This window comes from Dysidea avara, chromosome 5 (assembly GCF_963678975.1).
Source record: "Dysidea avara chromosome 5, odDysAvar1.4, whole genome shotgun sequence".
Classification (NCBI taxonomy): Eukaryota; Metazoa; Porifera; class Demospongiae; order Dictyoceratida; family Dysideidae; genus Dysidea; species Dysidea avara.
Window position 1 is genome coordinate 10,824,235 of NC_089276.1, and position 16,355 is coordinate 10,840,589.

At 38.3% G+C, this 16,355-nt stretch overlaps 1 protein-coding gene across 4 annotated transcripts in view; it reads left to right on the plus strand.

Moving 5' to 3' along the window:
* Positions 1–2,562: 2,562 nt before the first annotated feature.
* Positions 2,563–16,355, plus strand: part of LOC136255757 (DNA repair endonuclease XPF-like) — a 24,878-nt gene continuing 11,085 nt past the window's right edge. Inside the window, exons 1-19 of one of the 4 annotated variants that reach the window (XM_066048632.1) lie at positions 2,567–2,690; positions 3,931–4,027; positions 4,510–4,592; positions 4,861–4,983; positions 6,366–6,536; positions 6,623–6,662; positions 6,871–6,984; positions 9,583–9,675; positions 10,702–10,757; positions 11,134–11,187; positions 11,403–11,469; positions 11,773–11,825; positions 11,891–11,925; positions 12,327–12,407; positions 12,508–12,563; positions 12,996–13,103; positions 13,778–13,905; positions 14,226–14,268; positions 16,095–16,186. In XM_066048632.1, the coding sequence (XP_065904704.1) occupies positions 2,620–2,690; positions 3,931–4,027; positions 4,510–4,592; positions 4,861–4,983; positions 6,366–6,536; positions 6,623–6,662; positions 6,871–6,984; positions 9,583–9,675; positions 10,702–10,757; positions 11,134–11,187; positions 11,403–11,469; positions 11,773–11,825; positions 11,891–11,925; positions 12,327–12,407; positions 12,508–12,563; positions 12,996–13,103; positions 13,778–13,905; positions 14,226–14,268; positions 16,095–16,186 (1,565 nt within the window). In that variant the 5' untranslated portion in view covers positions 2,567–2,619. Of the gene's footprint in view, positions 2,691–3,904; positions 4,028–4,509; positions 4,593–4,860; positions 4,984–6,365; positions 6,537–6,622; positions 6,663–6,870; positions 6,985–9,582; positions 9,676–10,701; positions 10,758–11,133; positions 11,188–11,402; positions 11,470–11,772; positions 11,826–11,890; positions 11,926–12,326; positions 12,408–12,507; positions 12,564–12,995; positions 13,104–13,777; positions 13,906–14,225; positions 14,269–16,094; positions 16,187–16,355 lie in introns of all 4 variants that reach the window. The other 3 variants (XM_066048634.1, XM_066048636.1, XM_066048635.1) reach the window with 3 other exon arrangements.

Consider the following 16,355-nt stretch of genomic DNA (forward strand, 5'->3'; position numbering starts at 1 on the left):
GGACTGTAAATGAAATATACAGCTATGATCAACTGGTGGATGCCATGCTATCGAGCATGCTGTGATACTGACAACAAACATTCTGAAAAATAGCTATCTTGAGACTGGAACTTGATGTACTTTTAGTCAAAATTATGTTACAGACTGTAAAAGAGATTAAATTGCTCACAATACATAACCTTGAGTCACAACTAGTATTCTGTGGTGCAACTGGGTTGACTTTTACAGTTGCTCTACATTTTCTACCCACTGTGCCAAGACCCCAGCACTCTGTAAGTATAGTTACTGTAATTGTTTATTTTTGTATGCATATAATATTTAATGTATTTAAATAACTAAAATGGTTGCAGCTAGATAAATCTGTGCACAGTTTAGTAATTCGGGCTACCAGTGCAAGTCACAGGTAGACCCTCAGAATCATTCTGTCTATCATCACACACTTCCACACGTGTATTGCTGTCTGTACAAGTCCCATGCTAGTACCCCCAGAGCGAGATACAATTTTACTTCAGTTTGAGCTGTCGATTGTTGGAACAGTCTACCAGAGAGAGAGAGAGAGAGACATCTTGTTTTGTTAAGACAATATACAACTTAAGTACAGAGGCCTAGACTCAGGGGTACCATGCACTGGGCCTCGCACTGGGCGGACCTCAGGGCGGACAGTACAGGATTACTGTAACAGCACAGTCTCTGTAGCTAAATGCCAGTTGACTAGATAGCTATAGAGACTGCGCTGTTACAGTAACAGTGGGATACAACGGGATGAGGCCTGTGGTCCAGACAATCTACCATCTCAATTATTACAAGTTGCTGCCGATTTCATCTCCTTACCTTTATCACGTTTATTTCAACTATCACTGTCCTCTGGTGCCCTGCCTAGGGACTGGGTGACTGCCAATGTAGTACCTGTTCACAAAAAGGGTGATAAACACCTTCCATCTAATTATCGCCCAATAAGCCTTACTTCATCGTTGCGAAAGTTATGGAAAGAATTATTCACAGACAACTTGTACTTGCTCTAGAGTCTAAACATCTCATTAGTGATTCTCAACATGGCTTTCGTCGTAAACGTTCAACTGTGACCCTCTTACTTTCAGCTATTAATGACTGGGCTTTTTGCCTTGAAAGACGAAACTCAGTTCACTGTGTTTTATTGGATTTAGCTAAGGCATTTGACTCGGTTCCTCATTGCCACCTGTTACTTAAGCTTGAATGTCTCGGCATACATGGAAATCTACTCTCTTGGTTTGGTTCGTTTCTTACCAATCGCTATCAAAGAGTTGTTATTAATGGCTGTTTCTCAGAATGGCTTCCTGTTCGTTCAGGTGTCCCACAAGGCTCTGTTCTTGGACCGTTGTTATTTTTACTCTACATTGACGAAATCCATCACGTTATTTCCAACAGTACTGTTAAGTTATTTGCTGATGACATTGCTTTATACAAGCAAATTGTTTCAACTCATGATGAAACTTTACTTCAAGAAGACTTGACCAAAGTTTATCAATGGTCACAGTTATGGCAACTGAAATTAAATCCACAAAAATGTGAAAGTATTTGTATATCTTATAAGCGATCGCCACCAATGTGCAAGTACCATCTTAATGACCAGCCTATTCCATCTAAATCAGTAGTTCGTTACTTGGGGATGTACATCAATTCTCATCTTAAATGGAGTGATCATGTCAAACATATAACAGCTAAAGCCTCCCGTTCACTCAACTATTTAAGACACACTCTTTTTGCAAGTCCATCTACTGTTAAATCTGCTGCCTACAATTGCCTTGTTAGACCATTACTAGAATATGCCTCACCTGTATGGTATTTACTCACTGCCAGAGACATTGATAGACTAGAAGCAATTCAGAGACGAGCTGCATGCTGGGTGTGTGGTAGCAGATGGAATCCTCATTCACATAACTGGTCCAAATCTTTTACTTCTTGTTTGCAGGACCTAAGATGGCCTGCGCTCCATACTCGTCAGTCCTATTTTACTATAACTCAAGTACATGATATTTTACATGACAGAGTTTCTATCCCATTCAACTCACATTTCAAGTTTTCAAGCACCAATACTAGATCCCATTTACTTTCACTTACCACATCATCATCTACCATTAACGCATACCGTTTTTCTATTTTTATAAATTCTCCATTTCTTTGGAACTCAGTACCTGTAGAAATTTTACAAATTTCCAAAGCAATTCCTTTTCGGATGGCATTTCGTCGATTTCTGCTCAGCTAACCTGATTTTGTAATTTTCTCTTTGTTTTCTTTTTGTATAGGTATGTAGTTGTCGTGTGTCATGTTTTTGCTGTATGTTTTATTTTGTACTTGTAACTGTATGTATGTATGTATGTCTTTGTAAGGGGAGCACGTTTGCAGGCTTTGCCTTTTGTGTGACCCTTGTCTTTTGACAAAAATCGATAATCTAATCTAATCTAAAGCTAGCTACTTTCTACTGAGTTTCCTAATGGCTAAGCTGAACTATTATAATTTGGTAGCTATGTCTGCTGTCCTTTAATTGTAAAATTCTGAGCTGAGGCATTATGTAATCAATTGTCACGTGATGAACGCGCGAGTTCTAATAAACGCTCATTTTTCAGGACAGGCCTAGAGACCATGGCATTGGATTTTCAGAACCAAATGTTTATAGACTTGTTATCTGAAGATGGTTTAGTTGTTGTGGCTAAGTGAGTTTGTAGAGCACTGTTTTTGTACTATTTGGGGGTTTCCCTGGGTGGGATCGAACCAAATCTTAGACACGATACGTGATTTCCGTACAGTATCAGGCCTGCCAACTCTCACGGGTTTACCGTGAGTCTCACGGTTTCACTACCCTGCTCAAGGGCAGCAGATCGAATCTCACGGTTTTTGAGGCAAAGTCGAGACCTTTTTTTTTTTTTTTTTTTTTTTTTTTTTTGGTCTCAGCATAGCATCTACCAGTTTTTTTTTTACTACACACTGCAATACTACAATAAAGGTACAGAAATCTCAAGATTTTTTTACTTTCCAGGTTGGCAGGCCTGCAGTATGTATGTATGTACGAATTTGAGCCGCTGTCAAATGCGAGGTCAAATGATAGCAGGATGTAACTAATCACTGAACTGAACTGGACTGACAATTTTTTTTGTTTTTACATGTGCTAAGCCTAAGGTTAGATTTATTGAGTGTCGCTAGCTAAGGGCCTTCAGGGAGCCATAGATACTACACCCCCCTATGAGGGGACCTTCAGCCTACTGAGCTGAGCAGTGGAATAAACGAAAACTCTCTTCTAAGGATTTCACTACTTCGTATTATGTTATACACTCCTTACTATTGTGTTGCATGGAATGTGATAGCCATGGTTATCCAAAACTCAGCATAAATGATATCTGTGAATAAAATAGTGATGCAGATCATCTGAGACACAAGCCATCTGTCCTAGGACAATCTACTTCCTTCCAATTGTTATACAGCTGTAGGTTTTTTCTGCTATCATGATAGTTCTTACATGTGCAAGCTGGCCTATGTGACTAGTATATGTGACTGAATTTATTAGAATTGCGTTGTACAAGCTTATTGCTATCCCCAATACTTAATTACTGGTTAACTATTGCTATCACATTCCCTGTAGCATAAGTAGAGCATAATATGTAGCTATGAAATTGATAGAAGTTAGTTTCTGCTTATTGCATTGCTCTGTATTCATCATTTAGTAGTGGGGTTGAAGGTTCCCTGAAGACCCATAGCTAGCAAGACTCAATATATCCAATCTTTGCATGTGTAAAAACTAAGCCAGCAGTGATTAGTTACACCCATAATAGGGTAAATTTTCCAAGGTTTGTTGTACTCAGCTATTCATCAGCTATATCACATCAATGCACGTTTTCTGTGCTATAACAATTTCTTGTTCAATATCACATAGCATGTCTGCAAGATGTCTGATTATAGGGGCCTGGGATTGGATCAACTTATGATAAAGTTTCTGGAATTGTACTCTGATCCTAAAGTACTAGTGTTAGCACTGAACACCAAGTCCACTGAAGAGGTGCATATCAGAAATATTGACGTAATTATGTGTTTGTGTGTGTGCTCTGTGTGTGTGTGTGGTGCATTTGCTTCCCCAGTTAATACCAGGCTAACTGTCCATGTCTCACACAGCAGGTGAAGGTCCAGATGGGACCTGAATTCAGATGCCCTCACCTTCACCTGTGGGACATGGTACAGCCTCCTGCGGGCTACTAGTCCTGCCCTCCTGCCCCAGGAGGATTTGTTTGTGCTGACTCCTAGCACCTGAGTAGCACATACAGGTGTCCCAGTGCTGGTTTACTGGGAAGGCGTGACTGTGCTAGCCCGGCAGCTGAAGGCTTTGCTCTGTGTGTGTGTGCGTGCGTGTGTGTGTGTGTGTGTGTGGTGTTGTCTGTGTACATACGTATGTATGTATGTATGTATGTATGTATGTATGTATGTACGTATGTACGTATGTACGTATGTATGTATGTATTATGAGCATTACATACATCTACACAGATGTATTTTATTGATGAACTACAATGTAGAGGTGTGACCTACCTGCCCAAAGTGATCACCAATGAGTACACAGCTAAAGAGAGGTACAGTACAGTGTTCCCTTTATCAGTTTGAGTTAGTACTGGTTATACAGTGTATGTGTGTAGTGTGCATGCACACACACATGTTTGCATGATTACGTGCATGAGTACTGTGAGAGAGGGGGGGGGGGAGGAAAAGAGAGTGCATGCACTCCATATGATCTAATGCACCAACTATTATGTATTTAGTAAATAAAACAACCCAAATAATATTGTATAACAAATATTGTTATTGACATATGGCTGCACACGGTGTATGTACCCATTGTAGAGAGGCTATTTATCTGAAGGGTGGAGTGCTGTTCATTACTTCACGAATTATTGTCATGGATCTGTTGAAGAAGATTTGTCCAGTTGAGAAGGTGTTGGGAATATTAGTATACAAAGCTCACAAGTTAGTATATGCAAGTATAAGGAATTTTAAGTTCGATTAGGGATCATTAAAGAAAAAAGTAGGGAAACAAGGGAGGTCACCTACACCTGCAGATATACTAGTGGACTGGTCTATATTAGGGATTACTAGTATACCTGCAGGTGTAGGCGACCTCCCTTGTTTCCCTACTTCTTTCTGTGATCCCTAATCAAACTTAAAAATTCCTAATTTTTCCTATACTTGTTTTTTTTTACATTATTATGACTGGTGAACCTGCATTAAAGGAAAGGATGGCACCAGAGTTCATGTTTTTGTCTGAACATGCAACCCAGCTATCAATTACTGACTCGAAAGTGAACACTTTACTTTCAGCAGTTCAGCCTGTTCCACAGTGCTACAAATGAAGAGCAGTAGGAGAAGCGCCTCTGCAATCAATCCAGTCACTACGAAGAATATGGACAATTCGCACACCCCAGCTATCAGTTACTTACTAGAAAGTGAATTCGAAGTGGCCATTATGCTTCGCTTTCACCTATATTCAGCCCGTTACACAATGTTACAAATGAAGAACAGTATCAGAGGCACCTCTGATCAATCCAGTCACCATGGAAAATACAGTTGATTCCTGGATACAAACATAGGGAAGCCATGCATCGTGCTATCGAGAATCAACACCTTGAAGTGTATGCTTGGGTTGTCAGCAAAAAGAAATGGGACACAAAGGAGGACAAAGATAAGTCCATGATGCGTGCATTGTATGTACTGTGGTATGCCAAAAGGCATGTCTCGGGACGAAGCAATGTTGAACAGCAAAAAAATCAAGCCCATAGCCTTAGCCGTTATCGAGTTACGCTTGCCTGTAGGCATCAGGCAGGCAGTCAGTAGAAAATTCTACTGAGTAAACTTAAAAAAAAAAAAATTCACAACAGGCACTTTTGGGCTTGGTTATACACCAATACTGCCAAAGCACCAGGATGGTATTGTGAAGCTGTAATTTTTTTTGGCCAGAAAGACCCAAACCTTTGTGATCCCTAATATACAGTACTACGTACCGTACTAATACTACAGTTGCATGCATGGCTTTAAAATGAAAGAGTTTGTTGTTAAAGGCTAACTTGCTGTGCCATTTTGTTCTTGAATCTTGTGTGTTGCTACAAAGCAGCATAACTGAACAGTAGCAAAATTATTAAAAGACAGTTTTTATACATTTCACTTCCCGTCAGTGTTTAATAGTGGGTTGCAGGCTACCAAATACCATTAACTGGAGAGACTCAATATATCCAACTATATAATGTGCAAAAACAGAAAACATACCAGTCCAGTTGTTCAGTCCCCTGAATAGCAACCTCCTTTGTTGTACTTTGCATTGTTCAGTAACTCAAACATAACATTTTGTATTGCAGAGTCACAGATGAATCATCACTGGCATTCATCCTCAGGCTGTACAGACAGGATAACAAGGCTGGCTTTGTGAAGGCATTTTCTGACTCACCTGATCAATGTTCTGGTCGCTATAGCCACTTGGACAGGATGATGAGGAACATGTTTTTGAAAAATTTGTATGTTTGGCCAAGGTGTGTATAATGTGCACACTGCTGTATGTGTATGTTAGGAAGAGCATCACAGAAGTACTAGAAGGTTGAGTTATATTTTTGTGTAGGTTTCATGCTACTGTAGTATCATCTCTTGCCGTCCATAAAGTACGTACTGTATGTGTTTATTCATCTGTTTGCATCACATTCAACACATCACTATACTCTCTACTGTATGTGCACACTGCACACACACACACACACAGAGTACACGCATGGATACACCCACGTACACATTAAACATGTACACACGCAGCACGCGTGCACACACGCGCACACAACCTATACGTAAATGTCTCTTTGCTTCACTTTGTAGCCTGAAGTTGTTGAAATGAGGCAGCCGATGTCCCCCAATATGGTATCCATACAAATGGCAATACTGGACATCACCAAAGCTTGCCTGGAGGAGCTTCAACAAGCTAATCCTTCAGTGAGCTATTGTTTGTGTGGGTGTGGGAGGGGTTGGGGACAATGTAGCATGTGGGAAGAAAGTTGAATGCCACAAATGCTGATATAATGAAACATAGCCCCACAAGTATCCTTATCACTAAAAGCTTCATCACCAGCTTGTAAACCTGATCATACTGATATCAACTAGCACAAGATTCTTTGTCTGTAGCAAGTGTGAAATGCACACATACAGCAGAACCTGTCTTAGTGGCTACCTGTGTATAAAGACCACCTTTCTAAAAAGGTCAACTTTAATTTTCCTAGCTGAAGAATTTATGCACTAATCCACCTGCTACTGAGGCCAAAACATTTCAGCCCAAATGTCACTGGCTTAGATAGGTTTCACTGTATATACTTACACATATATCCAAGCCATACTGAAACTGCAGGTGGCCTACAATTCTTCCTTTGTTTAACATGACCCAAATGTGCTGTTGTTGTAGTAGATGCAGTGGAATGACTCGTTTTAACCCATTGACTGCCACAACCGCCATATGGCAGAATCGATTATAAACACCTGTAACATCACTTTCTAAGCACTCTGTAGCTTCTGTCAAACATTTTAGCCCCTGTGCTTATCCTGTAATGGTCATGCCTTATGTAAGTGGGACCAATAAGGATAACTGGTCCCTCGTGCACCATTGCGGGAAAGATGATATCACACACTTTTTAACAGTCGATGATAAGCATTATAGATGATTCTTCAAAGTGATATTATCATTACTACCAAAGAGGAGAGGATTTATAATAGAGTGGAAAATCGCTACTCTTTTATGCCTCGAATAAGTGGCTTCGTGCATGTATGTGCATGCCCACTTGCTCAAATGCCTAAAAAACATACTTGGAGATAATTACTTGAACTGTCAATGGGTTAGCGATGTTTATTGTGCTGTACTAGATTGATGAGTTGTATGTAGTTTCTCCCAAGCCAATTTTTGCACTTTAAAATTATTATAATGGCTTTGTGGTTTCTGTTGTGTAAACAACAACTCAATGATTGAATTCCTTGCTCTATAGCGAGTAATTTGATATATAGTTTTATAGGAGGATTATATTTGTATGGTTTATAAGCTATAGTAGTTTAGAAGCAGTACATGTAGATTGGAGCCTCTACATATTTGGCAGTGAGGGGGTTTTTATTGGACACCTATGAATTATAAAAGACATCTCAATTCAGTATAGAACTGGACAGAATATCATAACCGGTTACTGAGCAGATCATACGTAACTGTCAGTTACCGGTAACTGAATAGAATGAACTTTTCTGCAATTTTTATGCTGCTCCTAGTATGTAAGCTATACAATATACATACATACCCTTAAAATTTGTAGTACAGTTTGTCAGATCATCCTTATAGTGGTCAAAGTAATAGGCAGCAAGCAGAATCCTATTACAAGTGTGATATCAATGTTGTAGCATAAGAAAGGTACCCAAAACATATATTTTTGAGTGAATATCTTAGAGATCGGTTATTCGGTTATACAAAATATAATAACTGATACCTGGTTGGTTACTTGGTTTACCCGGTAAGGTTTCACGTCACTAGCACTAATTCAGTAATGGTATTGATATTTTCTAACTAATAGCACCTTTGGTGTCCTTATAGATGGATACAGTGTATAATGCTAATGTGTGTGCGACTAATTATGCCACACAAATGGTGCCTGAAGTTCACTAGCAAGGCAGCTGTTTTTGTGCTGCTCAGTGATGTTCAGTGAGGAAAAAACATGTTGTGTAGGGGATTCGGGGGAACAAGCAAGTGATCCAGCTGTTATAAATAATAAACAAACTGTTATGTACATAAACAAGCTTAAGCACTTGGTTTGTTTTTTTGACAAATGTTCCAACACAACAGTCTTAAGGCACTAAAAGCTTCGCAACAACCAAAATACGTACTATGTGTTAAAATATGCAAGAAATTTAAATATTGCAGAAGTGCCCTAATTAAAGTCCTTGTGATAAAATACCCCTATATGGTACCGAAAGTACATTTGAGGAAGTACAAGTGTGAGAAACCAAAAATGGCAAAGCTGAAGTGATAGAAGTGAGCCAGCCAGACTTCACTTGTGTACAGGTGTGTATTTTTATGTGATGTAATGAAGCACCATACAGAACATGATGCAGCTTCTGTTTTGTTCTGTGCTATAGTAAAGGTTGCCGTGTGTGCATGTGCGTGTGTGTGCACATGTTTGGGACCCAGGTTGATGAGTATATATGAATGTTATCACTTTCATTATGTAACCAGTTATTGGATTGCTGGTTTCCTTGGTTTAGTTAGTCGGTCAGTCTGGTGAAGAAGTTGGTCTTATTTTCCATTCTGATATGTATGTGTAAAACGTGGTCATCCTTGCATCAGTGTACATACACACTGTAGTCTGAATGTTTAAATAAAGTTACAATCAGATTGCAGAGTTTGTAACTGTTTGTCATATCCGATTATAAATCTGGAACTGAATGATACCATTTTATAGTCTTAAGTGGAATGTATATGTAACTAGGTGTATGGTGTTTTGTAAAATGTTATCTTCTTTTGCAATTCACTTGTTGTTTTGTTTTGTTGTTGTTGTGTGTTGGTAGCTTGACATGGAAGAGCTGAACTTGGAGAATTCGTTGCAGAAATCATTTGCTCACAGCATTAAAATGCAGCTAGATCCAGTTTGGAATCAGCTGGTATGTATGTCAAAGAGAGGCTCCCTGTTCGATGGTTTGCATTGGAAGAGCTGAATATTAATATCATTCTCAGTACATAGTCCCATCTAAAGTTACTCAGTACTAAATTTTTTAAAGAATCTCTTATGACTCACCTACATTTGCTTGTGTCTAAGTATATCGATCAGGTCTAAGGGGCTTCACAGTTGTGTAAAGGTACTTGCAGTGGATAAACTACCAATTAAATGTGCATGTATAGGCAACCGCACTGCATAATATACACACATTATAATACAGACATATAGTACAGTAGACCCGTGGTTATCCGACCCTCGTTTATCCATACCCTCATTTATCTGACATTGGAAATGACTGTTCTATTAGAGTATTTTAAGTTTTAAGTACAAATGTATGCTCTATTAGAGTATTTCAACAAAGCCCTGTATATTATTACTATTATAAATGTATGGGCTTCAGTTATCCAAACTATTCACTTATCTGAACACTTTTACCGTTTCCTGAGACAGATTGGGATTTAGATTACCGAGGTTCCACTGTAATTCCATGTAATACTATAATAGGTATTTCAGCAGTTTAATTTTTGTGAATTAAAAAAATTCAGCATTTTAATTTTCATGGATTAACAAATTTCAGCAGTTTAATTTTTGCGGATCACTCATTTTTCACTTAGCTTACTTATTATATAGCATTGAGCCAATCCTGATAATTGTTAATTTTCGAGCATGCAACTTTTGCAGACTGCAAACAGCCATGAAATTCATGAAAATTTTGTCCCTTGAAAATTGTATGTATGCAGTATTCAGTTATCAATGAAACCAAATTGTTTTGTGTACACTTAGTGTACACTATGTATGTTTGAGTATTGAACAAGTTTACTTGATCATTGGATATCATTATTCTGGCAACAGGCCTGCTTACCATTTAAATTATAAGTTTGTGTCCTTCTGTGTAACATATGTACGCACACACATAGTGAAATTGCCTATGTAGGTCTTTAGTTTAGGTGATGAATTTGTTGTTATACAGGGAGCCAAGACAAAGCAGTTGGTGTCAGATTTACACAGTCTTAGAAACTTACTCTAGTAAGAAACATACAGTACTGTTACATCAATGTACTGTAGGGCTATAGATATGTACGCTTGTATTGTAGTATAGTTCATTTTTATAGAGCAAATACTCTAATAGAACAGACACAAATGCTTGAATATCAAACTTTCAAATTCCTGGGGCTTGAAATATTATTGTAGTGTAGAAGAATGCATTGTATAGTAGCTGCATGTTTCCCAGTGTGATTGTGGTTTTGTACATGTATAGCTACGGCTTTACAAGCAAAGGTGTTGGTAACTAGCTACTGTGCTACTATGTGAAAATGGTACCTATTTTACATGCCACTAAAATATTTGCTAAATTACATTTGTTATAAATATATGTATATTCTTCTGTTTATCGTATCTGTAGTAACCTGACTCAGTATGACTGTGTCACATTTTATCATCAACTGGAGTTGCTCAGGTATAGACCACTATGTGTACTGCAGGCATAGTTCTTTACATATGTACGTATGATGAAATAGCATCCATAGAAATGTCTTGCAGCAATGCACAAGCAATGCCTCTGCAACTTACACACAGAGTGTACAATCATGCACTCGTTGATGTACACACAAACAGTACACGAACACATACATATGTACAAGTGCACACTATTTTGCATGTGTCTACTGACAGATACAGCTCAGATGGACATGGTAAATCAAGTTGGATGTTTATGGATGCTGCCAATACACTCTTTGCTGTGAGTTCTTATATGATAATATCACACTTACATGCAAACTCTGTGCTGTTAGACTGACTGATATCTCTGAGTACACACTCACACGCACACACACACGCGCGCGCACACACACACACGCGCACGCGCACACACACACACACACACACACACACAAACACACACACACACGCACAAACACACACACACACACACACTACACTGTACTACACTTGCATACACACACACTATACACACATATATTTTGGCATGCCTATTTATAATTTTGCTTTCTGTGTTTAATAATCTGCTCCTAATTTTAATTAGAAAGCCGGAGAAAGAGTCTATGGTAAACAAAGTAAAATACAAGGACACAAACAGTTGAGTTATATCATTTGACATGAGTAGTGTACTTACTGTACTTATTGTTAAATTGTTGCTATAGGAATGATGACCAGTTGATAGCCAGTGATGGAAGAGGTGCTGCATGTGTAGTGAACTATTTTATAGAAACCTTTTATTACTTTGCTTTAGTCTAAGTTCATCCTCAAAACGATAGCCTCACTTGATACTTTATATACAGTACTTGTGCTTTCTTCTTGAATATATTTTCCACAATTTTTAACAGGAAATGTTTGTCTCACATAATGTTTGGCCATGTGCTATATACTTGGGCATTCTTAAGCATTGTCTCTATTACAAGGTATTGCAGCAGCCGTACTGAGATTTATGGAAGCAATCCTTTATATCTTTGATTATACTGTTCTTGCCACTATCACCCATCAAATTCAAGAGCATACACTTTTACAATCATCCACTATCTTACAAATTTTTGTAACACTGGCCAGATCATAGTTTATCGTTGTTGTTAAATGCAATAGAGATATTTCCTGAGGAGCCACCAAAGTGGAAGGTGCTGTCACAAGTGATTGAAGAGGTCAGCAATGCAGCAAAAGAAGCAGGTATTGTGTGGTGGGTATGTAGTGTGTGAGTATTTGTCTTGTGTTTGTACTTTCTATTGTTAAATGTAATTAATTGTCATCATTAGTTTCCTTTGAAAAGGTAGCAAAATTCTAGTGGCTGCTAATGATGAACGAACATGCTACCAGCTGAGGGAGGTGAGATGAATTCGTTGTGTATATGTAGTGTATGCTAGTATACTGTATGTTGATATGATTGTCTTGTGTTAGGGCTGTGCAATCATAATGATAACATGATTATCGTGATACCTATGTCATTATTGTGATATAGATAATGAATTTTTATTATAGATATTTGTAAGTCTCTGTAGCAGGCAGATGTACTCTTGTGAGTAAGGTCACAATCAGCTGTGGTAATGCTAAAAAGGCGATTTTTCCAACCTTAAACAATAACATTATTACACAAAAATTGTGCTTGTAAAAGTACTCTATGACGATACTTCATTATCGAGATAATATAGTTTATCATGATAAAATGGCTTTTGTTATCGAATCTTATCGAAATATAGGTTTTTCCATTATCGCACAGCCCAACCTTGTGTAAATCTGATGCATATTTATGCCTACTAGTACTTATGTGTTGGTGGGAGTAAGCTACTGCTGAGGGTATACGAAAAACTGGTTGCCACCACGGTAAAGAAAGGAAGTGAAAGAGCTCCACCATTACCAAAGAACAAGGTATGTCTGTAATATAGTGAGTTGAGTGTGATGTATACAGTCAAAGTTCACTTGGTGTCATAGGCAATTCTAAGGGAGGGCTGGGGGAGGGGAGCATGGCTGAAAAATAAGTTATGAAAAATCTTGGGGAAGGTTGCAGTATAGATTGGCATTGTTATTTTACCATTTTTCATGTTTTTAGCATAAATTTTAGGCTGTTTTCAAGCCTTCAAATTGCAAAAATCCTGCAGCTTCTGGGGGTTGCACCCCTTCACCTCCCTGAAATTCTCTTTATATTATAGCCATACAACAGCAGTCATGCTGTTCCCTACTTGGCCCCCTGTAGGGCACTGCTTGGTGTCTGCCTCTGCCCTCTGTAAAACAGTTGAAGTGGCAATGAGCTGAAGTGGCCATGAATTGAAGTGGCCATGTTAAACGGGTCCATAAGTACACAGTACCTCATGGTCTCAGCTGTGTTTTATTTCCAAGGATGTTTTTGGTGGCCCTAGGTAGTAACGAGGCTACAATAATATACTGTTGTAAACCCCAAATAGTGTGCATGTGATGAAACTTTTTGGCTGAGAAAATGTTGCGGTATCAATTCATGCTTTACTGTGCACTTTAAATTGTAGCCATGTATGTAGCAAATACTGCCAGTGTTTCTGTTCTCTTAACATGACAAATATGTACACTAGGCACAGAAGACCAGAAGAAGAGGAAAGCACAAAGCTTCTCCTTCAGGTGGAGGGGAGGCAAGTAGCATAGCAAAGAAGGTCAAAGTGGACCACAAGGAAGGCAATGAGGATGGGACAAGCAGTGATCAGTAAGTGGTAGTATTACAATGGAGTATATAAGAATTCTCTTTTGGGCTACCTAAATACTGCTGTGACAATAATGAATGTAAGTTCTAATACTCTTATTATGGAGGTTTTCTAGTTTCAGGGGCTAAAACCTAAAATATTATCGGATGTATAGTCAAGTATCCTGGTTATTATTTGAGGAGTCCATATTTTGGATGTTTGTTATATTTGAGGGGTTTATCAGTCAGTCAGCCAGGGTTCCACAATCACTCTGTCTTCTCTCTCTGAATGATGTGAATAGAAGGTACCACTCCAATTTTATGTTTTATCTACACACTTGTAGTTCTCAAGAGAGTCTGGAGGAGCATTTCAGACAAGAGTCACTGGTCAGAATAATACTGTACATTCGTTAAAGAGTAACCATTACCTCTAATGTAATTGTACATCTTTACCATACCAACTCCCTGAGTGCTTGTTATGTCATAAATAAGGTCCCCAGAATTCTTCCACAAAATATGTACTTTTTGCGGTAGTAGATGCTTGGCTATTCATATTCCAATACTTTCAGGCAATGATATTACTGTATGTTTGGTTTAGTGAATTGTTCAGATAACCGAAGCCCATTGTTTATATCCAGAACTTTGTTCAAATACCCCAATAGAACGTATACCTACACTTATAATAATAATGTTCATGTACAGTGTGAGTTCATGTATGTATGCGAATAAGCACATTCACACACTCACAGAAACTTGCATGTAAAATTGCTAATACATACATCAGGTACGTACTTAGCTGTGGTTCAATTTTTGGCATTTTTCACTACAAATTTTTAGACATGTGAAACACACACTCATAGTCCCTAATTCAGTCAGTTTGTAGTCACATTTTCACATTTAATAGTATGGTACCGCTCAAATGAAGCGTCATCTCACGAGAGTGCGAGCAAATAAAAACTTGCTAATTAAAGGGCGTGGCACCAATTTCGCTTACATGGAAGGAATACTTGCAAGTGGAACGGATGCCACGTCCTTTAATTGGCAAGTTTTAATTGCTCACACTCTCGCAAGATGACATTGCATTTGAGCAGTACACACCATATGTGAAGTTCAATCATTTGAGCAGTACATACCATATGTGAAGTTCAACGTTGCATTTGAGCAGTACATACCATATGTGAAGTTCAACATTGCATTTGAGCAGTACATACCATATGTGAAGTTCAACGTTGCATTTGAGCAGTACACACCATATGTGAAGTTCAATCATTTGAGCAGTACATACCATATGTGAAGTTCAACGTTGCATTTGAGCAGTACATACCATATGTGAAGTTCAACATTGCATTTGAGCAGTACATACCATATGTGAAGTTCAACATTGCATTTGAGCAGTACATACCATATGTGAAGTTCAACGTTGCATTTGAGCAGTACACACCATATGTGAAGTTCAACATTGCATTTGAGCAGTACATACCATATGTGAAGTTCAACGTTGCATTTGAGCAGTACATACCATATGTGAAGTTCAACGTTGCATTTGAGCAGTACACACCATATGTGAAGTTCAATCATTTGAGCAGTACATACCATATGGGAAGTTCAACGTTGCATTTGAGCAGTACATACCATATGTGAAGTTCAACGTTGCATTTGAGCAGTACACACCATATGTGAAGTTCAATCATTTGAGCAGTACATACCATATGTGAAGTTCAACGTTGCATTTGAGCAGTACATACCATATGTGAAGTTCAATATGACGTTGCATTTGAGCAGTACATACCATATGTGAAGTTCAATATGACGTTGCATTTGAGCAGTACATACCATATGTGAAGTTCAATATGACGTTGCATTTGAGCAGTACATACCATATGTGAAGTTCAATCATTTGAGTAGTACATACCATATGTGAAGTTCAATCATTTGAGCAGTACATACCATATGTGAAGTTCAATATGACGTTGCATTTGAGCAGTACATACCATATGTGAAGTTCAATATGACGTTGCATTTGAGCAGTACATACCATATGTGAAGTTCAACGTTGCATTTGAGCAGTACATACCATATGTGAAGTTCAACGTTGCATTTGAGCAGTACATACCATATGTGAAGTTCAATATAATGAAATATATTTTTAGTAGCTGATGATGATTCATGTTTCTGATAAATGCCATGCTAAATGTACATGTCTTTTTTTTTAGAAACTAGATGATGAGTTGGCTACCATTGATCAGGACCACTTTGGGTTACTGCCTGATCCATTAGTTGTGGTACATGCCATGTCATCATCTGAGTGAGTAAAGACACTGTCTTGTGCCTTGTACCTGGAAACAATCCCCATAGATAAGAGTGTGCATAATTAATTGTATGCTGTGCTATGGAGATGCCAAAAGCATGTATTGAATTTATAGCAAAAAAATCTCAACTATACAAACTGCATCTCTTCTCACTTACAATATAGG